The 26,077-nt window shown below is 44.0% G+C and overlaps 1 protein-coding gene across 1 annotated transcript in view; it reads right to left on the reverse strand.

The window, feature by feature from the left end:
* Window positions 1-6,852: 6,852 nt before the first annotated feature.
* The window catches only part of lrfn2b (leucine rich repeat and fibronectin type III domain containing 2b), an 83,023-nt gene continuing 63,798 nt past the window's right edge, over window positions 6,853-26,077 (reverse strand). The window contains exon 3 of the mRNA XM_056294692.1: window positions 6,853-8,635. Within this exon, the coding sequence (XP_056150667.1) occupies window positions 7,648-8,635 (988 nt within the window). The 3' untranslated portion in view covers window positions 6,853-7,647. The remainder of the gene's footprint in view (window positions 8,636-26,077) is intronic.

Raw genomic sequence — 26,077 nt, forward strand, 5'->3', positions numbered from 1 at the left:
CCCACGTCATTACTCCACTCGAGTGATTTTATTTGATTCTTCTGCATTTCGATTGTTGACCGGCAGGGGGCGTGTCGCGGCGCTCACATGGAGCTGCGGCAGTTCGATCGCCGCGGCTGCTAAGAGCCCTTCGGTTACAGCTGCGCCGCCCGGGCGTTACGTCTGCACAGATCGACATTGGCGCTGTTCTGTTGTGCTGGGATCGACTGGTGATGCCTGCGGGCTCTGGGTCGTTTGATCGGGTCTGCCTGCGACGCTGAGTCGGTGTAAATAAACGACGCAACGCCGAGGTTGTGTCGCGCGACAGCGCTGTGTGCTCACGTGATTTCTAGCGCAAAGCCGCTTGAATCTTCCCGCTAATTGGAGGCGCCGCTGGCCCCCCGCTGCTGTTTGCTGAGAGCGTTCACGGCTGCGCGGCGCCCGGAGCCGGCTCAGGCACGCCCCCTGCTGGACTGCCGGGAGCGGTGACTCCGCGCACACACGTGTCCTGTGCGTTTGCCAAGGCTGGCAGGAACGAAGACGCTGTCTGTGGTGTTCGTGAGCTCCCAGGTTTGTGTCAATAGTCGTAGTGTTGCAACAGGAACCGGATTTATCCGGACTGTTAAGAACCAGCAGTAAGGCGTATTTGTGTTTTCATTTATCCACCCTTGTGAGGACCAAATGTTAGGATACTTAAACCAGAAACCTGCTACCTCATGGGGACATTATTTTGGTCATAATGAGGAAGAAGCTTGGGTTCAGTACTAAAGGGGGGGGGGGCATTTCTCCCCAATTTACTTTGGCCAACTACCCCACCCTCCCGAGCCGTCCCGGCTGCTGCTGCTGCTCCACCCCATCTCCAAGTCCTCCAACCCATACGACCACATAGGACGTATACCCTCTAATACGACCCACAGGAGCGTTTCCTAAATTAGCGCCCCCTACCGGTGGCAGGACATATGCCACAGATATGGGTTGAAGTTAGAATTATGGTTGGAATTCTGTTTTGGTTTAAGGAAAATGTTAAAGTTTGGGTTTGGGGTTAGGGAAATAGGGTTTTGACTCTAACATGAATGTCGGTCCCCACAAGTACAGATAAGTGTGTGTGTGTGTGTGTGTGTGTGTTTAAACCAGAGGAGGCACTAACGGACTGTGCGACATGCTGAAATACTGGATAGTAAACTAATGCATAAATCCTTTGACGGTGAGAATCATCATAATAATAGTAATAATATAATAACACATTTTATTTAATGGCGCATTTCATGACACTCAAAGGTCAACTTACATCATATACGTTAAACAACAAAGCAGTAAAAAACATCAGTACAATCGACAATAAAACACGCAATAAGCAACAGGGCATAGCTCACTCAGCAAGGAGTTAAATCAAGATGCCGTTGATGCAGTTAAAGTCAGTAAGCCAGTTTAAAAAGATGGGCTTTAAGACCAGTTCTGAATTCTGTAATGGAGTCCAGTATGCAGATGGGACGGGGAAGGGAGTTCCAAAATTAGGTTGCAGTATAGGAGAAAGCCCTGGCACTCATTGTGCTGAGGTTGATGGCTGGTAGGGCCAATAGACCTGCTGATGAAGACCGTAGGGAGCGAGAGGGAGTGTAAGTCTGAAATAGGTCTGTGAGATAAGCAGGGGGCAGATTATGAAGAGCTTTGAATGTTGATAATAAAATTTTAAAGTTAATCCGCTGTGACACAGGAAGTCAGTGTAATTGAATCAGCAGGGGAGAGACATGGTCAGTGGACTTTGAACATGTAATAATCCATGCTGCAGAATTCTGAATGAGTTGAAGTCAGTGAATAAGTTTGTTGGGGAGGCCTGCCAGGATCGCACTGCAGTAGTCAATGTGTGATGTGACCAAAGACTTCCATGGAGTGTTGTGTTAAAAGAGGGCGTAGTCTGGAGATGTTTCACAATGTGAAGAAGGCAATCCAGGAGACATTGTTATATGACTGGAAAAAGAAAGGGTACTATCCAGGATAACATCAAGGCTCTTAACCTGTGTGGAGACAGGTATGGTGGCTCCAGCAATGGGGAGTGAGCAAACATTAGTTTTTGAGAGTGTAGATTTAGTGCCAATGAGGAGTAGCTCAGTTTTCCTTCTGTGGAATTTCAGGTAATTGTTTGTCATCCATATCTGTAAACCATGCAGACAAGCAGTGAGGGTACTGGAGGGGAGTGGAAGTCAGCTTAGTGGACACATAAAGCTGTCTATCACCAGCATTGCAGTGGAAATGGATACCATAGTGCCGGAAGATGTTGCCAAGAGGGAGGAGGAAAATAATAAAGAGGAGTGGCCCCAACACTGAACCCTGTGAAACTCCATGACGAACTATGAGGCTTTCTGACTGGTAATTGTGAATCTGTGTAAACTGTGTCCTGCATGTAAGGTAGGAAAGGAAGCAAACCACTGATACACAATGCCCCCAACTCCAGTGCTAGCCAGACGATCCATGAGGAGTTGATGGGATATAGTATCAAAGGCTGCGGTGAGTCTAAACCAGATTTTTTTAGTTGGTTTGATTATGGCAACCTTCACTGAAGGGGCAACTGTACCAGTGCACAGAGATGAGTTGATGATGGAGGTTATCAGAGAGATGATAGAGGGCAGGCATGTTTTAACTAGGTTTGTGGGAATTGGATCCAGGTGAGGTATCGGTCTTAGTAATAATTTCAAAAATTTGATTTTCAGTTGGAAGACTGAAGTCACAGAGGACAGTGGATGGGTCAGTTTCATGGCACTTGCTGATGGTAAGTCTATCTGCATGATGTTGGCAGATGCCAGCTGCTCATGAATTGTACTAATCTTGGGAGTTGGAAAAAAAAGAAAAGCAGAGCATTGTTCATTAGAAAGGTTATTCTTCATATTAGTTTCAGGTAGATTGAGTACCCTTTTCACTGTGGAGAAGAGGGTTCTAGTATTCCCTTCACCTGTACTGATGATATTTGCACAATAGGATGTTTTAGCTATGGAAAGAGCATTTTTGTAATGGGGTATATGATCAGAATATATTTGCTTGTGAACAGCAAGTCCAGGCTTGGTGCAAAGCCTCTCCAGGTAACAACCTATAGTCTTGCGCTGACGTAATTCAGGTGTGTACCAGGGAGCAGTATGGGCAAATAAGACAACCCATGTTGTCAGAGGAGCTAAAGTATCAAGTGCGGAAGATGAACTATCATTGTAGTAGTCCATTATATCCAGGAGTGAGGAGGTGGGAGCAGCAATGGGGTTTGAGGTAATTAAACTGCTGAGATCATCTGGATTAACATGTCTAATGTTGCAGTATGATATGATACGATGCACCCTTAATTTACTGAGCAGTAGGTTGGTGTTTAATAACACAGCTTTATGGTCAGAGATGGGTACTTCAGCAGAGGTGATGTTATATGGTGTGTTGCCAGAGCAGCAAACTACGTTAAGTATATGACCCTTGGTTTGGGTTGTAAAGTTGACATATTTTGTTGGATGAAAGTAAGCTAACATTGCTTTAAAATTTTTAGTGAACATATTGTCAGTGTTATCAAAATGAACATTTAAACCCCCCATTAGGATGATATTCGGAGACATTGCACTGTTGAGAGTTAAGTGATAAATATATTCGATGCCTTTAGGTGGTCTGTACAGAACAGTAATAATGGTGGGTGTAGATCCATAGATCTTAACAGCCAGCGGTTCAAATGAAGATTGATCAGGTGGAGAGAGTGGCGTTAGTTTATACAGTCATGATAGATCAACGCGAGGCTGCCTCCTCTGCCCGAAGACTGAGGTTTGCATATGTAAACAAATTCCGGTAGAGTTGCTAAATTTAGCTGCAGAAAGTGTGACTGCCAGGTTTCCTGTGAGACATAAATAGTCCAGTTTGTACTTTGTTGGTGATAGATCGGATATTGTAGAGGGCAAACCTATGACAGGTCGTGCGTGTAAAAACTGCTGATTTAGCTAATGGAGTTAGCACACTGTGGTCTACATGCCGGTCAGAGCTACTCGGACGGCGTGAACCTGCTGACCAGAAGAGGCTGACAGTGAAGCTGCTGACCAGAAGGGGCTGACAGTCTCAGCATTGCCACCACCAAAACTGAAGTTACGACAAGATCCATGGTGAATGTACTTTAGATGTCGAAGAATGTCTCGATGGAACCGAAGATCTCTTGGAGGTTCGTAGTGTGACCGAAGTTGGTATAGTTCATCCAGTGAGTATCTCAGTTGGTTAATAGTGGCGATGGAGGATAGCATCCCAGCTAACAAAGAATCTTTGGCCCAAATATGGCCCACATTTGGCCTTGAATGACGGCATTGACTCAGGGTGAGTGTGGCTGCCGCAACTTAGCCACACGGGCCACATCTGGCCCACACAGTATGTGCTGTAACCCAAGTCAAGCCCGGTTCATTACATTTGGGCCATGTCTGGCCCCACACAACTGTTACCAGTGCCGTAAGTACCCGCATTAGGCCGAAATATGTCTGCTATCTGGGATGGTAGAAAGTGTGATCCATGACAGCGTTTTGAGGTTTACCATGATTTCAACTTAGAGCCAGTATTCAGTATGACAAGCCAGTATTCAAAACAAAACAAGCGGGGGGGAAAAGGGATCCAAATGAGCAGCAGTAGCCAAAATGCGCCAGCCTTCACCCAACCGGTCAGAAGCTGTCATTAATCGACTCAACATTGTCTCAAGTGGGAATCTTGATTGACGATGGATTACTTGATTGTAGTTCTACTGTGACTGTTGTTAGGATAATTTGTGCACATGTACCGAAGTCTTCCTTTCAAGATGTGTTTTTATTCTGAGTTTCTCAACCCCATTACAGTACCCATATACCCTCATTTGCTATTAAAATAGAAGGAAGGGCACTGCGATATCGTCTCATTCACTAATGTTGTTGCACTGACTGTAGGAACACATACAGAATTCCCCTAATTAGCTTCACCTTATCAGCATCAGAAATGCGAGACCGAGGGTTCATTCCAAGACAGGGAAGCATCCATCTCACATGCAATTAGTGCCCTCTTTAATGAGAGGACTGCTAACTGGCATGTACAACACATGTTGTCTATGAATAAAAAAAGTCTAAATCAGTGGTTCTCATTCAGGCCCTCAGGTGCCACCAAGTACTGTTGGTTTTCTAGTCTACCAGATAGTTCATTATACTCGCCTGTTGTTCCAGGTCTAAAACCTCCATGATTGGAATGTAATGAGCCACCTGACAGACTAGAGAACCAACAGTACTGGTGGTACCTGAGGACCTGAACGAGAGGCACAAGGATAAGTTATCTTGAGAACTTGGCTTGTAAAACTGAAGTGTTGTTGAAGACAAAATCCTCTTGAAAGATTGGCTTTCAGGTGGGTGGTAATGAGTGGAGCTTGGCCATTTGTTTTGTTCAAGGTCCTCCACTTTACATGTGAGTAATCAGTGAAAACATCCAATCAGCAAGAGGAACTCTTGTGAGAAGGCCACGGTATTCTCCAAAGGTCATGATTTTTCCTTCAAGTGAAGCTTGTTAAGCTTTCCTTGCTCATAAAAAACTTCACCGAAGTGCAAAAAAAACAAAACAAAAACAGGATTAAGGGTCACCGGAGGGTTCTAAGATGGATCTCTATCGCCCTCTCATACACATGGTATACAGAAACGTGACGGTGTCTTGGCCTAAGTTCAGGGTGAGCTAAAACTGGGATTTTCAAGGAAGTTGACCTCACCGTGGACGCGTACCCGTGGCGCGGCGTGATGGCGCAGAGCAGCCAGTGAAGTCAGAGGAATCCACAAGTCACTACCTGTGACACGGGGGGAAATGCTCTGTAAACAGTTTGAGAGGTTATGGGGGGGCGTTGTGTGTGTGTGTGTGGGTTGGGTGGGTGGGTTGCTCTTTAGAAAGTAGCGGGGACCAGCTAAGAAAACCTGGGCAAGGAATGTAGAGAACAGCCTCCCCTTGTGCTCTTAGGCAAGTAGAAAAGAGTTGGGGGGGGGGGGCACATAAATCCAGCATTTCATAGGACTTGCTACTAAAATGCAGTCCTCATGAACAACTTAAACGAACTGTCCTTGTTTACGACTGCAACATACACACGGCCGATCCATTTGTTTTTTTGTTTTCATCTTTTTGTAGCAAAAACCACACAAACGTCTTTTACAGCTCCACGTCAGAAACGTGTGCTGTTATGCAAAAACAACCCCATGAGGCATCTCCTCTTCCTCCTCCTCTCCGCAGGAGGGAAGCGACTCAATAGTGCAGGTCTTTCCTGTGAACGCACACACCTCTGGAGTGCGGTACAAAAAGAAAAGAAAAGCCAGCACACACAGAGTGTACTGGTATTACACTGTAACTCGTAACAATCTCACGGGTCAGTTGGTCTGAGAACATGCAGCAAAAAAGCCAACGACTTCAACGGACACGGACCACCCGCGCTGCGTCCCACCACACCACAAAATGGTCCAGTCGCAGCGCGTCTATTGGTTTTGACACGTCCGGCTGGAGTCCGGTTTCCACTGCTCATGGGACGGCAGGGGAACGATCGTGCCCAAATGAGCGAGTCACCGTTTGAAAACCAGCAACCCTTACAAAATGACTGTTAGCACAAGCTTAAATCAGAAAGTTATTTAAGTTCTTGTTTAAAGTTATAAAACTCTTGACAGACCAGTGCCTGTATGTTTTACAGATAAGAAATGAGGAACAGCTGCCCCCCCCCCCCGAAAAGAAAAATGGGATATACAACTTTGTACTGATAACCACTGAAAAAAAACCAAAACAAAAATCAGATGCGGTCGTCATCAAACGGTCTTCTCACTGAAGAAGAATTCTAAATAGTTTGGCATGTCAACAGTTAACATTTTATTCAATGTTCACATACACCCATGGCTTAGGAGCTGATTTACTTCATAATCTATGTATTCACATAAAATTTAATATGGACACCATACAGAATTATTCAGTGCACCCTCAAATATATACTCTGTATAGAAATGAATAGAGTCACGTCACGCTTCCGCCAACAAATCTTTTCTCCTTTCTTTTTGAATCGTAGCATCACACCTATGTACACTGGACCAGTACCAGGTAAACCTTACTGCACAGGGTTGGATTTACCCGGTTCTGCGAGGTTTCTTTCATTAGAAATGAGGATGGATTTATATTAAGACTTCGGACTGTAAATACCAGCCTTTATCCTGCTTGTATGCAGATGGGAGGCCAGCGATGGGTAATCTGTTTGACCAGCAAATTAAAAATATAAAACTTTATTTGTATTACATGTAACTTTACACAGCATAGTCCAAGGGCGTGGTCACAGAGTTTATCACTCTGTCACTTCCTTTTGTGGTCCTGATGGACACTAAAACGATGTCTGGCTTAAAACAAGACTCTGTCCACATATATATACAAAACAATTCAATGGTCTTATTCCCACAGTTAAGATTTGGCCATAATTATGAAGCCCCCACATGTCGTATTGTACAGAACTCTTCCCCTCCTTCTGCAGGAGTTACCACTCCGGTGCAACTCCAATAGATCCGCAGATGAGCGGAGAACAAAAACGGATGCGTTTCATGCACAGCAGGGAGGGAGGGCTCTTTGACAGGTGGTGGGTTTGTCTTGGCATGGCTGCTCTGCCATCCATATGGGCAGTGTTTGATGGGAGTGTGATGTCCCCCGTCTTTCCTAGACGGTACTCTCCATCACCCAGTCGGCGCTGTCTATTGTTCCCTTGCTCCCTCCCGTGTCGCCCTCTTCGTCGCATTGCAGCAGCATGCCATTCACTGACAGGCTCCTCTTAGTCCAGATGCTGCTGATCCTCCGTGGGTAAGTGCACAGCTGGGCAGCGCCCATTGCCGTAACGTCCCCCATGTCGAAGGATTGGCTCCTCTTTGGCTTGGAGTCCATGGGGAGCATGAGAAGCCGGCTGAGCCTAGAGTCCAGCATCCGGCCCAGCAGTGGCTCCCTGTCTGTGGGGGGCTTGGCCACTGCTGGTGCTGTACTACTGGATGTTGCAGATTCTCGGCCCTGTGGTCCCCGCAGCTCCAACGAGGTGAAGGCCCCGAGGAGGTGGTCCAGGTTGGGCCGAGGCTTGGAGGGCGCCGACCTCCAGATGTTGGCTAGTGTGCTGTTTGGGCTATAAGAGTCCCCGGCCAGTGAGTCCGAGGATGAGGAGGAGGAGGAGGAGGTGAGGCTGCTCTGGAGGGAGCCACACTTGAACTCCACCACCTCGTCCTGCACCGTCGCTTTGGCTTTGACTTTGGGTGGAGGTTGGGGCTGTGCTGGGGCTTGGGGCTGGGGGAGGAGCATTCCATTCTGCCCCAGCCGACCCCCATTGGTCTGAGAGTGTGTGTCGCTGACGATGGTCAGCTTTCCCACCGGTTGCTCACCATCCCCAGCCTTGTAGCGCACCATAAGGATGACGATGAAGACAAGCAGGGTGGCCACGATGATGCCCCCAACCACCAAGATCATGGTGCCCCCCAGCAGCTGGCTGGGAAGAGACTGGCACTGGGTATAGTCATCTTGGGTGAAGAACTGGGTGCAGCCCACAACATTGGTGGCAGTGAGGGTGGTGGCCGTGTCGTCCCAGGCGGCCAGGACACACAGGTCGTAGTGGGTTCCAGAAACCAGGTTTGTCACCAGAAAAGCTTTGCTGGAGGCCGGAATCATCCTTAACAAAGACAAGAGAGGAGAATTAAGACTGACGGGTTGATTACTGTTTAAATATAATAAGCCCGTTCCCACTTATGGCCTAGGCTGATATCTTGTTTAATGACATGGAGGTGGCTGTAAAAAAAACAGAGAGTTACAGTGAGACAGGTGAGGGATAGAGCTATCCTCATGTGAACAACACACTACAAATGTAATTTTCAGCAGGCGGACAACTGAACTAACAGCTGCAGAGAGGCATGAAAGCTGAACACAACACCATTTCTCATTGAAGGAGAGAGAGGATTCTACATTTGCATTCCCTGTAAGCATCTCCCTGTTGCTTAGTCTTTCCACAGTTTCTGCTTTAACAGATAGCCAGCAGTAATTGGCTTTATCTCTTGCAGCCATCTGTCTCACTGCACTAAACAGAGGGGTCCATTTGATATCTGAGCTGGGGAGCAGTGCTAAATAAATAAACAGAAAAAGCAGGAAAGAGCCAGTAAGGCTGAAGACCGATGTCCACTTTAAACAGGCAGGACTATCATCCCCTTTGGCTGTGGCCCCTCAGAGACCTGTCATGTTATGGACAGCAGCACAGAGGAGCATATCAGGTGGCGGCTATTTAGATCAGATTAGTTAAAATTTTAATGATCAGCGTAGGGGAATTGGATAGTGATTCCTGTGGGATATTTGCTCCCGGCAACAGCAGAAAATAGAATCCAGCCAATAGGAAATCAGGATGCAAACAGAAGACAGAGCAAAAGGGCAAGGCAAGGCAAATTTCTTTGTATAGCACATTTCAATAACAACACAATTCAAAGTGCTTTATATAAAAGGCATAAAAAAGCAACTTATGGCAATAAAAGGACATTTAAATACAATTAAAAAGATAGATAAAATAGCTAAGAGAGAGAGTAAAAGTAACTGTGCAGTTTAAGATGCTAATCAAAAGCTTCAAATTTGATATAATAAAAGGCAGCAGCAAACAGAAGTCTTCAGCCTTGATTTAAAAGGAAAGAATTGCAGTAGACCTGCAGTTTTCTGAGACTTTGTTCCAGATATGTGGTGCATAAAAACTGAAAGCTGCCTCTTCATGTTTAGTTTTAGCTTTGGGGACAGAAAGCAGACCTGTCCCAGATAATCTGAACGGTCTGGATGATTCATAGCATAGCAGAAAATCAGAAATGTATTTTTGCCCTAAACTATGCAGTGCTTAATAAACGAGCAGTATTTCAAAATCAATTCTTTGATGGACCGGAAGCCAATGTAGACTTCAGAACAGGAGTAATGTGATCAACTTTTTTGGTCTTAGTAAGGACTCGAGCAGAAGTGTTCTGAATCACCTGCAGCTGTTTGATCGATTTTTTTTTAGAGAGCCCTGTAGACACGGCATCTTTACAGGTCTCTCTATGGGTCTTTTTACAGTAGTCGACTCGACTGAAGATAAATGCATCCAAATCCTGCTGAGACATAAATCCTTTAATTCTATATTCTTCAGGTAGGCTGACTTTAATTATCGTTATGTGACTAATTTGAAATTCAGGTCTCAGTCCATGACTACACCAAGATTTCTGGCTTGGTTTTTGGTTTTTAACATTACCGATTGTAGCTGAGTGCTGATCCCCCCCCTCCCTCTTTTATCCCCAATTGTACTTGGACAATTACCCCACTCTTCTGAGCCATCCAGGTCACTGCTCCACCCCCTCTGCTGATCCGGGGAGGGCTGCAGACTACCACATGCCTCCTCCGATACATGTGGTGTTGCCAGCCGCTTCTTTTCATCTGACAGTGAGGAGTTTTGCCAGGGAGACATACCAGACCAACCAGAGGAGGCGCTAGTGCAGCAACCAGGACACATACCCACATCCGGCTTCCCACCCGCAGACACGGCAAATTGTGTCTGTAGGGATGCCTGACCAAGCCGGAGGTAACATGGGGATTCGAACCAGTGATCCCCGTGTTGGTAGGCAATGGAATAGACCACCAAGCCACCCGGACGCCCTCTAAGTGCTGATTTTGAATCATTCTTCCTTGGCTCCAAAGACAATTGCTTCAGTTTTATCTTTGTTTAATTGAGGAAAGTTCTGAGACGTTTAATCGTTGATTTGTTCAATGCACTTACTCAGGGCTTGTATGGGATTATGGTCCCCTGGTGATATGGTTATGTAAATCTGTGTGTCGTCTGCATAGTTATGGTAACTTATGTTGTTGTTTTCCATAATCTGAACTAGTGGGAGCATATAGATGTTAAACAGAAGAGAACCCTGAATGGAGCCTTGGGGAACGCCACAGGTGATTTTTTTTTTTGTTTTTGGCTGCTCAGATTTGTAATTACGTATAGACACAAAGTACTCCCTGTCCTTTACGTAGGATTCAAACCAGTTTAGTGTTGAGCCAGAAAGCCCCACCCAGTTTTCCAGTCAGTCTAGTAATATGTTGTGGTCGAATGTGTCAAATGCAGCACTGAGATCCAACAATACCAGGACTGAGGTTCTGCCACTGTCTGTTTTTAAGCGGATGTCATTAAAGACCTTAATAAAAACAGTCTCAGTGCTGTGGTGTGGTCAAAATCCTGACTGGAAGACATCAAAACAGTTGTTTAGTGCCAAGATGTTGTTCAGTTACTGGGCATCAGCTTTTTTCAATGATTTTCCCTAGAAATGGGAGGTTTGATGGACCTATAATTGTTCATTAGCGAAGTGTCTAGATTGTTCTTTTTAAGAGTAGCTTGATGAATGCAGTTTTCAGGGCCTGTGGGAGGAGACTTGTTGACAATTTGTAGAAGATCTGAGGCCATACAATCAGTAAAATTTTTCAAAAAGCCTGTTGGCAGAATACCAAGGCAGCAGGATTTCAGATGTTGTATAATGTCTTCCAAGTTTTATGGTTGATGGGATCAAATTGTGTCATGCTATTTGAGTTGGTTTTAGGTGGACACAAGGACAACACATACCCTGTACCTAGTATGGAGGCACTAACTACCTGTGTAACTTTCTGAATTTTGTTATTGAAGAAGGAGGCAAAATCATTGCATGCCTGGTATAAATGCAGAGGCTACTGCCACAAGTGGCAAGTAAAAATTACATGAGTAAAGAACCATTAGAACCTTGTCAAAAAAAAAATGCGAATGAAAATATGAGATGAATTTCATGGCATTCCAATTGCAAGGCAGCCCAATTGCAGGTGTCAGAAAAGACAAAAACATAACTACCCCCATATTAACGAGCGCACACTATGCATTTAGTTAAACATGTTTATGGTAAACCATTTTACTTTATTTAGCGCAAACAAGAGTTATAGTAGTTGGGGAAAGTACACCCGAAATGCTTCACCCTGTCTGAAGATTTGCCAGCTTTTTGGCCTTTTGGTGCCTTTGAGCAAGGCATCCCTGCTCTAGCATCCCAGCAAACCTCTGTCAGAGAATAGATCAGAGTCTAGGACCAGTATGTATTTTTTAACAGAACAAATGACCCAAAGCACGCAAAAACTTAAAATGGTGCTTCAATAGAGGAAAAGCGATAAAAAGGTCAATAATGCAGAATGGCTCCATCAGAGCCTTAACTTAAATCCCACTGAATATCTGGTATGGCCTGAAAATTCCTGTCCACTGATGCTCTCCATCTAATATGGCAGAGTTGGAACAAATTTGCATGGAGGAAAGGGAAAAAAAAACCAAAATCGAATTGGTATTTTTTAAACAGACACACCCAAGAAGACTCACAGCTGTAACTGCTGCCAAAGGCCTACAAAGAATTGACTCTGGGGGGTGAATACTTTAGTACAACAGAAATGAGTAAGTATTCAATTTTTCAAAAACAAAATGTTTTTGCATTAAAATAAAGGTTTTTTTGCTTCTTAAATGTGTTGCATTTATTGTGCTAGTGAAAGGGGAAAATATTCCAGTGCATTAAAGCTTTTGAGGCATTAACTGGAACAAATGTGAAAAATTTAAAGGGGGGTGAATCCCTTCTTAAGGCGCTAGAGAGAGAGAATCCAGTATTTGATATGTGAGTCTTGGGCTGGGCAATAATTCAACATTACTTCTCATTTCTCAATGGAGTATCACGATGAAATTATGATAATGTCATGTGATAAATATATTTGCTGTCTAAATGAATGATAAAGAGACTCTTATGACCTACAATATCTAACAAAATAAGTTCTGAAATATTTAAGGGAGTATTTTTTGAAAAACACTTTTGGTTTGATATCATACTTTACATTGCCAAACAGTTCAATGTAATAACCCTCAGTTGTATTGTCTTGATGCATCCTCATTAATCCAGAATATCAAAGAGGGTTGAATCAGTTCATTTGGATACAATGTTTATTGACAGAAATGTTTCATCACTGAACTAAGTGACCTCTTCAGTCTAAACTGACTGCAGGTATCCCCACCCCTTATAAACGATACAGTTGCATAACGACTGAAACCAATGACCAGTTTCATATGCAAATATGAGTGTGACCATTAACTAGAGTTTCAGTGGCCATGTGTACTATTCATAGAGTATACCTGCAGTCAGTTTAGACTGAAGAAGTCACTTAGTTGAGTGATGAAACGTATCTGTCAATAAACGTATTCAGATGAACTGATTCAACCTTCTTTGAACCTCAGAGAGAGAGAGAGAGAGAGAGAGAGAGAGAGAGAGAGAGAGAGAGAGAGAGAGAGAGAGAGAGAGAGAGAGAGCTGCCAGGGAAGAGGAAAATTGGAAGGCTAAAGAGGAGGTTTATGGATGTGGTGAGGGAAGACATGCAGGTGGCTGGTGTGACAGAGGAAGATGCAGGGAATGGAAACAGATGATCTGCTGTGGCGACCCCTAACAAGAGCAGCCGAAAGTAGTAGTAGTATATATACACACACACACATATATATATATCTCCTGATATTGTGCAAGTTTTCGTATTATTATCATGCTAATATTTTCCATACCATCCAGTCCTATGTGATTCAAACCAGAATCACAAACATGTCTGGCAACTGCCTTGGTGTACTGTGCCACCAGGAAAAAGCCAGAGGAAGATCTTTTCACAGTAAAAGGAACAAAAAAAATTAAGTTTCCACTTCCTTAACACACTACTGATATGGTCTATTTCACAATTATAATCGCCTGCCCGAAACTGAGAGAGAAATTCTGTGGCGTACTGATGGTTTTTCTCAGCACAGCTTCTTCCTGTGTCCTCATCCAATTGATTTCAGGTTGTCTACTCAGGCCGATTAATTTGTTTAAACTCCAATGCATAGAGATAAAATGGAAGTCATGGGAAACGTATGGCCATGCTTATGAGCTATAACCCCCCCCCCCACACACACACACACTCCTTCAGGCTACCAAAGGGAAATTGGAGAGCACCCTGCTCAGTTCCCAGTGATGGCGTCAGGCCATTACATTAATCAGAATGAAAGAGAGGCAGACAGAAGCACAGCAAGTCAGAGATGGTGAGACATCGAAAGGGAGAAAGACAGAACGAGGTAGAAAGAGAGAGATGGAGGGGGCCACTTGCTTAAGCAGCTTTAAGCTCAAGAGATTTGTCAAGAGTTTTAATATTCACCATATTTTCTCCGTTTATATATGGACCTGACAAAAGAAATAAATCTTTACTTCAGGCTTCACTCCCGCTGGAAAAGAGTTTACTTTCCGACACATTATTCATTATCGTCATTGATTTCTTAAGGCATTTTTCCTTATGGACAAACACAGACAAGGTCATGCCAAATGGTCACCTGCCCCATTGACTCAACCTAAACACCAGGGTGCTTCTGGGAAATTTGATTATGCTTATATAAGCAAAATCCCTAATGGCCTTTCACCGAAGCATTCTTGCCCTATGCAGATGTATTGTAGCAGTGGTGGCATTAAATGGGCCGTGACATCTTGCCATGTCGGTGTCTGTACCCTTGAGTGTATCCTGATCCACAATAAAACATCCCCTCTCTCTAACTGTAATGGAAGAATACATTAGGAAGGGGGAAGAGCAGAAGTCAGAGCAGCTTGATGTAGGAAATGGCAGTGGTAACTCAGGGCCGGTGATTTACACTAAGGCCCTGACTTGACGTACATGTGATGACACGGCTTGTAAAGACGTGCTGTGCCACACTGCAGGACGTCTCTACCTCCCTGACAACTGGCTCTCATTAAAAACAGAATCACAGCTCAGATGGGGTAGACAACTGTCACAAAGAGGTTTCAAAGATAGCAGCTAATGCATCAGGAAGCGTTCGCTGTAGGAAAAGTGAGTGCAATCATGTCTGAAATAACTCCTATGGAAAACAAAACCTCAAATGAAAACTAATTTACTACACAACAATAAAATGGTCATGTTTAATATAAATTGTCCCTAGGTGTGAATGTGTGTGTGTTTGTGTTTGTATGTGAGCCCTGTGATGGACTGGCAGCCTGTCCAGGGTGTCTTCCCACTTGCCACCCAATGACTGCTGGGATAGGCTCCAGCATCCCTGCGACCCTGAGAGCAGGATAAGCGGTATGGATAATGGATGGATGTTTAACTGACTTGAGACTATTTTGTAGGCCAAAACATGCTGTGTAACTAATACTCCTAGTAAACTACTGTACAATCTCTAAGAGAGAATAACATATGACATAGGGTTGGACTATCATTTATCATCTTTCAATGTTATTGTATCAGGATGAAATAGAATTTTGCCATATTGTGATACATAATTTTCTTTTGTAAATTAATGATAATGAGACTATGAGCTAAAATCTCTCACAAAATGAGGTGTGAAATATTTTGAGGGCATATGTGAAGGCAATTTGTCTGCCATATAATCATATATGATGTTTGCTACTTTGCTAATCTTTGACCATGTATGATCTATACTATGTTTAACTTTAGTCTATATTGCTTAGATAGATGATTAAAGCTCATGTGTAGAACAAAGGTAGTGTTTAAAATTGTCTTCTCCATATGAACTAATAAAAGCCTACTAACTGTTAGCTGATAGCAGAGGAAGGTGTTGGAAGCTGATTTGAGTGTAACAAGGTGTGAAGGAACGGCCCCGGTGAATTACGAGCTGGAAGATAAGGACAAGAAGAAACCTGACCTATGAACACTTTGTTAATGGTCCAGCAATAAAATAAGCCTCTCCCTCCAAACAGAATTAGGGAGAAACTCTGGGTACATACCATTGTGATCATAACTCAGACTTGTTTACAATAAGCATGACTCAGCAGTTTGTGCTGCAAGGTATAAAGGGAGTGCGCTCTGTGATCAGGGCATGCATCTACATAGTATCTATGCTCATCTGTTCATGAACATATTAAAGTGTGACAATACTGTAAAGAGATTTTTGTCTCGCTCGTCATATATTGTCAGAGTGAAATGAAATAATTGTCACAATTTGGGGGCTCGTCCGGGATGCCTAATTCACATTTTCCTTGACCCACTCTCTGCACGGATTGAATTTGGCTGGCCAGTCTGGTGAAGGGGTTGAAAAAGCGCTTAAGACCCAGGAAGTCTACCGCCCCTGAGGACAGTTGTAACTGACTCCCGGGGTGAGAAGAGACTGTTTGTGAGATTGTGGGGAAGGGACTGTGTGATATGGCTTTTTATTTAAATGTGGATACAGTATTGAAGGCCATGGAAAGACGTCTGAAGGTAATGACATTCACTTAGGGGTGACAATCTATTGGCAAATGATAAAATGAGTACTATCAATTGAATGTAAGGATTAGGAAATTTCCAGGTAAGAGAGTGACTGCAGGCTATGTTTTTGGTGGTGTCATTTCTGGAAATTTGGATATGTTTTTATCTTTTGTGTTGCACTGCTGTGTGCTGGGTGAAACAAAATTTCGCTTCTTTTGTGTACTCAAGTACATGATAGAAACGACAATAGACTGTTCTTGATTCTTGATAACAGAATGGGGAAAAACAAAAGCAACCTTTTAACTGACAAGTCTTGTTTGACAGGATGTGTAAAAATTATGTTTGAAAAACATGGGGACGACCCCTATCAAAAGCTTTCAATGTGGGAAAATAAATTTGGATTTCCTGAAAGTGGTAGTTTTAGTGTAAATTAGCTACAAAAACTGAGGACATGATGGAAAAATATGAAAGAAAAAAGGGAAAGGGAAAAGTAGATTGGAACGCATTTATGATGTGGAAAGAGGAGAAAGAGAAAAGAAAGAATAGTGAAAAGCGATATGAGGGGGAGGGGGGGGCAATTAATCACTGTCCTCAGCTTTCACAGGATTTCCTTCCTGTCTCAGCCACTCATCAGAGACCTGCAGACCAGCAAGAACCTGCCGCAGACCAGCAGCAGCCTGCCCATCTATATCAAGAGGCCCAAGCACAGCTAGCTGCAGCAGCAGAGCCTGTCGTATGGAGCACAGTGACCACTTCACCTCCATATCAGCCAGATACAGCTGAGGGTGAAACTGAAATGGGACAGAGTGCAAGGAGGCTGGCCAGAAGTCTCATGGAAAATTAAACCATGAACTACCAAAATACAAACAGCATATTAATTGTCCCACCAGGGATAACAAAGCACTGGGCCACTGCTACACAATTCTTAAAGATGCATATCACTCTATCCCCTGGGCGGCGTTGGGGCACTCTGTTCACTGCATGGTTCATCTTATTCCAACCTACAGCCAGAAACCAAAATCTGCAAAGCCTGTGGTTAAAACAGTGATGAAATGGACCAGCAAGGCAAAGCAGGAACTGCAAGTGCCTGACAGCAGGCCCTGGCATCCTTTAGGGAGAATGGGTTTTGGTCTCAGGGGAGCGATGTGTTTGTTGTCTTGCAACAATGACTACTGTGATTGTCAGTCCTGTTTAATGAGTTCTGAGTCTCTACAAGATAACAATGTAACAACAACCCCTGTTACATTCTAATCCACTCCCTTTCACCCCCACCACTGCCAAATGCCAAACGTGCAGATGACAGGAGATTGTCTTTCTTGTGCAGGAGAGATACATACACTCACTGGCCACTTTATTAGGTACACCTTGCTAGTACTGGGTTGGATCCCCTTTTGCCCTCAGAACTGCCTTAATCCTTCGTGGCATAGATTCCAACAAGGTACTGGAAACATTCCTCAGAGAGTTTGGTCCATGTTGACATGATAGCATCACGCAGTTGCTGCAGATTTGTCAGCTGCACATCCATGATGCGAATCTCCCGGTCCACCACATCCCAAAGGTGCTCTATTGGATTGAGATCTGGTGACTGTGGAGGCCATTTGAGTAGAGTGAACTCATTGTCATGTTCAAGAAACCAGTCTGAGATGATTCGAGCTTTATGACATGGCGCGTTATCCTGCTGGAAGTAGCCATCAGAAGATGGGAACACTGTGGTCATAAAGGGATGGACATGGTCAGCAACAATACTCAGGTAGGCTGTGGCGTTGACACAATGCTCAGTTGGTACTAAGGGGCCCAAAGTGTGCCAAGAAAATATCCCCCACACCATTACACCACCACCACCAGCCTGAACCGTTGATACAAGGCAGGATGGATCCATGCTTTCATGTTGTTGACGCCAAATTCTGACCCTACCATCCGAATGTCGCAGCAGAAATCGAGACTCATCAGACCAGGCAACGTTTTTCCAATCTTCTATTGTCCAATTTTGGTGAGCCTGTGCGAATTGTAGCCTCAGTTTCCTGTTCTTAGCTGACAGGAGTGGCACCCGGTGTGGTCTTCTGCTGCTGTAGCCCATCTGCCTCAAGGTTCGACGTGTTGTGCGTTCAGAGATGCTCTTCTGCATACCTCGGTTGTAATGAGTGGTTATTTGAGTTACTGTTGCCTTTCTATCAGCTCGAACCAGTCTGGCCCTTCTCCTCTGACCTCTGGCATCAACAAGGCATTTTCGCCCACAGAACCACCGCTCACTGGATATTTTCTCTTTTTCGGACCATTCTCTGTAAACCCTAGAGATGGTTGTGCGTGAAAATCCCAGTAGATCAGCAGTTTCTGAAATACTCAGACCAGCCCGTCTGGCACCAACAACCATGCCACGTTCAAAGTCACTTAAATCACCTTTCTTCCCCATTCTGATGCTCGGTTTGAACTGCAGCAGATCGTCTTGACCATGTCTACATGCCTAAATGCATTGAGTTGCTGCCATGTGATTGGCTAATTAGAAATTTGCGTTAACGAGCAGTTGGACAGGTGTGCCTAATAAAGTGGCCGGTGAGTGTATATCTGCTTACTAACCATTAACCCTACAGTTTATCATGGTCGGCTAGGCAAAGTTTATTGGTCATAAACAGCAATGGTATTGTGTTACTACATGTGGAACAAAATACTGTAAGGTGCTAGTCACAAACCAACCTATAGCTAAGGGCTTGAAACAGTCTGCGGTCTGCTGCCAAAAAGATGGAAAACACACATGCCGTGCAGATTCAGATGGGCCACCAGGGCATCAATCACAACTATGTAAAGATATTGCTAAGCCCCCGGTAGCCACTGAAACTTTTGAAACCCCTCTTAAGCATACCTATAGGGGAAATCTGGCTACAGCTATGATGAATGAATGGGCCACCTCTCGTAACTTTACTAATTGTCGGATTTGTCAACAACTACCTGCATCATCCCAATCACCTATGGTATTTCCAGTACTGTTGTCTACAGCAGACTGTAAGGTATACAATATTAACCTATTCGACACTTCCTCAGACTATTCTGTCTCAGGACTTGTTCATTATGATCTACTCGATGGTAAGGTAGATATAATCTCATTTCCCTTGTCCATATTAAATAAAGTATACAGGCCTCATGACTTAAACCGCACAGCTATCTAAATTTGAAGGTATCTCCATTTGGAGGGTATCTAAATTTGAAACAGCGATAAATGCAAGGCTTCAATATTGTGTAGAGTTCCTGGCTGTAACTGCAGTAACAATGTAGAATGTAAGCCTGTAATGGATCCAGAATATATTTATTATATTAAGGCTGGGGTGTATTCAGCCCCATGGAAATTGCAGATACAGCTGGCATTTTTAGGTTTTACATAATTGCTCTAGGCCCATATGCTCTACTAAGTCTTTGACTCATAGCTCTTCATTTACTTGGCCTACTCTACGTGTTCATGCCCTGCCTGATGTTTTCTCTGTGTGTACAGGATCCCGGTTATGAAATCATAGCAGACACTATTCACTGGAATAAGACAGTAAAGATATGTGGTGATCAGGCTTATAAGCTTATATCTGTTTCCCAAGAGAAACCCACAGTCAGTGTTACTTTGCATTTGTCGTGCCCTTAATCAGACAGCTACTATCAATCCATCGTAAGGCCAAACATGCCTTATCAACTGCTCAGCACAAGGTTAGCACACTGACACTCTCGTGCGGTATATATGCAGCCCAGGAAGAGATCAAGTCACTCTATGGTGTTAGAACATCACATCAACATCTCTACAGCTGCCATTACAGCCACGGCGAGATGCTTAGATGATATTGGACACGTAGCAATGGAAAACAGGATGGTGTTGGATCTTCTGTTAGCCTCACAGGTTGGTGTATGTAAAGTAAATCTCTACTGAATGCTGCACATATATTACTAGCAATGATGGCTGAAATATCTGAATTGAAACATGACACTGAACAAAGGGTAAAAGATTTGGATACTGTTCATGGATGGGATCCCTTTTCAGTAGTGTTTGACCCCTTGGCATCTGTGAGTGCGTCATTTATTCATACCCTGATTGTGGGCATTATCTTGTCCCTCATTACTTGTATGATTGGGCTGATCCGTAAATATTGCATTAAGACTGCCCTTAACGCTATACAAGTCAGATATTCTCCAAATCACTGGGTTCCAGCATATTATACTAATGATGAGAACTGTCTTCAACGACTGCAACAACTCTGTAATGTGGATGAAGACTTCACAGATATGTAAGCGGAGTTCATGTGCTAGTAACCTCTGACCCCTTACTTTCATGGGGCCAGCCTTCGGATGAGCCATAATAATGCTCACATTAGGTGAAGAGGACGTGAGTACAGTTTGTATTACTGTTATGTTTTGTTATTCGTATCAACATGTGTACTTGTTTCATGACTTTTACAGTTGAGGGTTACGTTCTGAGTTATGATCAAATCTCCCATTTATTGTTTCATAATTTTAATCATTGATTAAGGTTACTGGAAGTTATGCTGTGTTTTTAGATCATTTTTGAGCATTCGCATAGGTTCTCCCCAAATGTCAACTCTGGGTTTTCCGGAATGTGCCTGCTCAGATAGTGTAGATAATTTCTCTCGAGTCTTTTACTCATTTCTAGTCAAGTGTTTGGCTCGAGAGGGCATAGAATGATTGTGACTTCTGTCTGACTGGTGAGTTTATATGGAGTGTGTTGATGTAAACCTGATGCATTTCAGTTGGCTTACAACTGACAGACAGGCCTCGCAGTTATTCTGCGTGAGATAAGCTGTTCCCCAGGATGTATTGTCATGTTTTCAATTGATGTTTTATCTGGGTGAGTTTGTTGTTGATTGTAAGTAATCAAAAGGGGGATTGTGAAGGCAATTTGTCTGCCATATAATCATATATAATGTTTGCTTACTTTTAATCTTTGACTGTGTATGATCTATACTGTGTTTAACTTTAGTCTGTATTGCTTAGATCGATGCTTAAAGCTCATGTGTAGCAGAACAAAGGTAGTGTTATGGAGTGTCTTCTCCATATGAGATAATAAAGGCCTATTATTAACTGTTAGCTGACAGCAGAGGAATGTATGGGAAGCTCATTTGACTGTAGCGAGGTCTGAAGGAACGGCCCTGGAGAATTACGAGCTGGAAGATAAGGACGAGAGGAGACCTGACCTATGAACTCTTTGAACAATATGCAAGTTCTTTTATCCGTTAGGATGACAGTCCAGCAATAAAATAAGCTTCTTCCTCCAAACAGGATTAGAGAGGAGCTCTGGGTACATACCATTGTGATCATAAGTCAGACTGTTGACAATAAGCACGACTCAGCAGTTTGTGCTGCAAGGTATGAAGGGAGTACGCTCTGAGATCAGGGCATGCACTTAAGTCTCTGTGCTTTGTGTGTCTGTTCATGAACATATATTAACGTGTGACAATACTTTAAGAGATTTTTGTCTCGCTCCTCATTTATTGTCAGAGCAGAATTGAATAATTGCCATGACGGAGTATTATTAGAAAACTAGTTTTGGTTTGACGTCATACTTTGCACTACCAAACAGTTCAATGTGATGAACCTCAGTCGGATTCTTAAACTTGATAGTTCTGCTTATGTAAGCTGATATATTTTGATTTCCCCGGAAACTCTCTTTGATCATAATAATACTAATAGTAGTACTTTCCGTATCGCCCAGCACTAATATGACATTTCTGAAGTACTGACGCTGTAGCAGTTCAGTAATCTTGGTTGCACAGAAGGGACGTACGCCAATGTCTGACGCCGGGAAATTTCCCCTTTATAAAACACACTCAATGATCCCATCTCGCACACACACAGCGGAGCGTCAATAATCCTCAGAGCCAGATGAGTTCTCTGTTCACAGTGTGAAACCAATAAAAATGTCTGCAGACATTTTTTTTACGCTGCGCCGCTAAATTACTTGGAAGATCTTTTAAAAACGGGGCGATTTGTGGACTTGGTTAGAGGTGATGCTTGATCCGCTTATCCTGCTCCGACCTCACGTCAACTAAGGAAGAAAAAAAAAAATGACAGACTCGTTTTCAGACCAACTTGAAGTCTTGCTGCCCTTTTTTTTTTTTTTGCTTTGTCAAGACAGAATTGTACTTTCTTGAACTCCAATCCCTGAAATGAGGCTCGCAGTGTTGTTAATGTGAACTGGGAATAGAGGCTCGTGAAGCGGCGCGCATTAACTGGTTATGCAATTTGACAAATTGATTTGACTTCTAATCCTCGCAACCACTGCACAGTTTTCACAGCGGTGTAGTTCTCCAGGGTCTGGTAATATGCTTCGTCTTAAAGCTACTTTTTCTCATTTTAAATTCTTTATGGTACATTTGTCCGCGGGACACTCACCTGCTGTTCCCCTAAGCTACATGTTAAAGGAATAACTGAGAGTTTTTGAATCCTTTATTTCGTACTCATTGCTCATGTAGTGCATGTACCACATGAGTCTTACCCATCTCTATGTAGAGAGATAGGTAAGATTCATTTTCAGTCATCCATCCTTTTCTTCATGCTGGACACCCGGCTCTGTCTCGCCATCGACAGTTCAGTGCTACTGCAACCTTAGTTACGCTACACATTTTAACTAAACTTAGCACAAAAAGTAAGGAAATTTGTGTTTGGTATATTATGTCTTTGATGTAATGATGCTTCTTGGCAATAAATCTTATATCAGGCAACTGATTGTCAGCACCTGGGGTACCAGAAGCTCAAAACAAGAGTCAATAGCAGCAGCAAAATAAGCTGTTTGGCATTGGCAGAGAAGATTTGGTAAATTTTTCATGGGCGCAACCCACATACTCAGCTCTGCTGCTCATCCCACAAATGCATGTTCCTTACACATGTGGCGCCATTTAAAAGGGGAATAAACAGGCTTCCCAACGGTATGAGATTTATTGCCAAGAAGCACTGTTACAACAAAGAAATAATCTACCAAACACACATTTCCTTACTTTTTGTGCCAAGTATATATTTTTATTTACAAATTTACATGTGTAATATCCATCCATCTGAATCGCTTATCCTGCTGTCAGGGTCGCAGGGATGCTGGAGCCTATCCCAGCAGTTATTGGGCGGCAGGCGGGGAAACACCCTGGACAGGCCGCCAGGCTATCACACAGGGCCGACATACACACTCCCACACACATTCATACCTAGGGACAATTTAGTACGGCCGGTTCACCTGACCTACATGTCTTTGGACTGTGGGAGGAAACCGGAGGAAACCCACACAGACACGGGGAGAACATGCAAACTCCACACAGAGGACGACCCCCAAGGTTGGACTACCTCGGGGCTCGAACCCAGGACCTTCTTGCTGTGAGGCGACCGCGCTAACCACTGCGCCACCACATGTGTAAGATTTAAGTTATTTCATGTCCCCCTGCCTACGAGTGAATATTAGTTCCTACCTGCAATTGTTTAGGAGGGACAGTTATGAGTGTCACAGACGGGAAGTAACACGTGTGGTGGTAGAGTGGGGGAAATGCGATGAAGGTGGTGAACTCCGAGAGAGGGAAGTTGGATGCTCTGTAATATCTTGCCATGCTGGTGCAAATTGAAGATGTTTAAAAAGAAACTGTAGCCCGCTTACTAACCACACGCCCGGGTTACAGACTCTCTGTGACACTCACAACTGTCCCTCCTAAACAATTTCAGGTAGGAACTAATGTTTCTTTGTTGGCAAGGGGACATTGGGAGTGATGAAGAAGGACAGAATTAGGAACGAGTATATTAGAGGGACAGCTCAGGTTGGACGGTTTGGAGACAAAGCAAGAGAGACAAGATGGAGATGGTTTGGACGTGTGTGGAGGAGAGATGCTGGGTGTATTGGGAGAAGGATGGTGAATATGGAGCTGCCAGGGAAGAGGAGAAGAGGAAGGCCAAAGAGGAGGTTTATGGATGTGGTGAGGGAGGACATGCAGGTGGCTGGTGTGACAGAGGAAGATGCAGAGGACAGGAAGAGCTGGAAATGGATGATCCGCTGTGGCGCCCCCTAACGGGAGCAGCCGAAAGTAGTAGTAGCAGTAGTAGGCAAGGGGACATGAAATAACAACTTAAATATTACACATGTAAATGTTTAAATAAAATAATCGTTAAAATGTGTACAGTAACCATGGTTACACTACTTACGGGGTACAAATCCACAATCCTCCTCCAGTGTGGAATTCCCTTACACAGTGTTCGGTTTACCGTCCCACAACACAGCCTAAAAGTGATTACCAGCAGGGGTCACTTTATTTAGCAATAAAAAAAAAACTAAATTTTTAACATGAACCCTGGAATTCACTATAATGGACTGCTGTAGCTGCTGGGACAGGCTCCAGCATCCCGCGACCCCGACTGGGATAAGCGGCTTGGATAATGGATGGGCTGCTGTAGCATCATGTTTGTCTGTGCCGTGGGGGATTGTGGATTTGCCCTCTATTAATTGCACGGAAATGTACGTACAGTGGATAGAAAAAGTATACACGCCCCTGTTAAAACTGCAGGTTTTGGGATATATAAGGGGGGGGGGAATGAAACCGAGATAAATCACGTCAGAACATTTATCTCCTTTAATGTGTAATTGCAACATAAAGTGAAAACCAATCAGAAACAGTTTAGGGGAAAAAAAATACAAAACTGACAATAACCTGGTTGCATGAGTGTGCACACCCTTTCATTATTGGGGAAGTGGCTGTGTTCAGAATTAACCAATCACATTCAAACTCATGTTAAATTGTAGTTGGTATACACCTGCCATCAATTAATGTGACTGTGATTAACCCCAAATAAAGTTCAGCCGTTCTTGTAGGACTTCACCGACATCTTCTTGGTTGCATCCAACTGGTCCACAGAGAGCTTGCGAATCATGAATGGGGTCTGACTGTTGAAAGGTATAGATCAGGGGCCAGGTACGAAAGACTTTCCAAGACATTAGATAAACCATGGAACACAGTGAAGACCATCATCAACAAGTGGAGAAAATATGGCACAACGGTGACATTACCAAAAACAGGACGTTCCTCCAAAATTGATGAGAAGACAAGGAGGAAAGTGGTCAGGGAGGCTGCCAAGAGTTCGGGTTGACAACAACGCCCTGTATTCTTCATATGTCTGGACTATGGGGTAGGGTGGCAAGATGGAAGCCTTTTGACCAAAACAAAAAAAACAAAAATACATCCAGGGAGTCTGGGTGGCGTGGCGGTCTATTCCGTTACCTACCAACATGGGGATCATCGGTTCGAATCCCCGTATTACCTCTGACTTAGTCAGGCGTCCCTACAAACACAACTGGCCGAAAGTGGGTATGTGTCCTGGTCACTGCACTAGCACCGCCTCTGGTCAGTCGGGGCGCCTGTTCGGTGGGAGGGGGAACTGGGGGGAATAGCGTGATCCTCCCACGTGCTACGTCCTCCTGGCGATGTCCTCACTGTCAAGTGAAAAGAAGCGGTTGGCGACTCCACATGTATTAGAAGAAGCATGTTAGTCTGCAGCACGACAACAACCCAAAATATACATCAAGATTAACAAAGGAATGGCTTCTCCGAAAGAAGATCGATGTTTTGGAATGGCCCAGCCAGAGCCCAGACCTGAGTCCACTTGAAAGTCTGTGGGGTGACCTGAAGAGGGCTGTGCACGGGAGATGCCCTCGCAATCTTGATGGATCCAGAATGTTTTCGTAAGGAAGAGTGGGGAAATATCACCAAGTCAAGATGTGCCGAGCTGACAGACTCTTACCCAAAAAGACTGGGTGCTGTAATACAGTCAAAAGGTGCTTCAACAAAGTAATAGTGTAGGGAGGGGTGTGCACACTTCTGCAACCAGATTCGTCACTTTTCCT

The sequence above is a fragment of the Lampris incognitus genome, chromosome 15 (genome assembly GCF_029633865.1).
Source record: "Lampris incognitus isolate fLamInc1 chromosome 15, fLamInc1.hap2, whole genome shotgun sequence".
Lineage (NCBI taxonomy): Eukaryota > Metazoa > Chordata > Actinopteri > Lampriformes > Lampridae > Lampris > Lampris incognitus.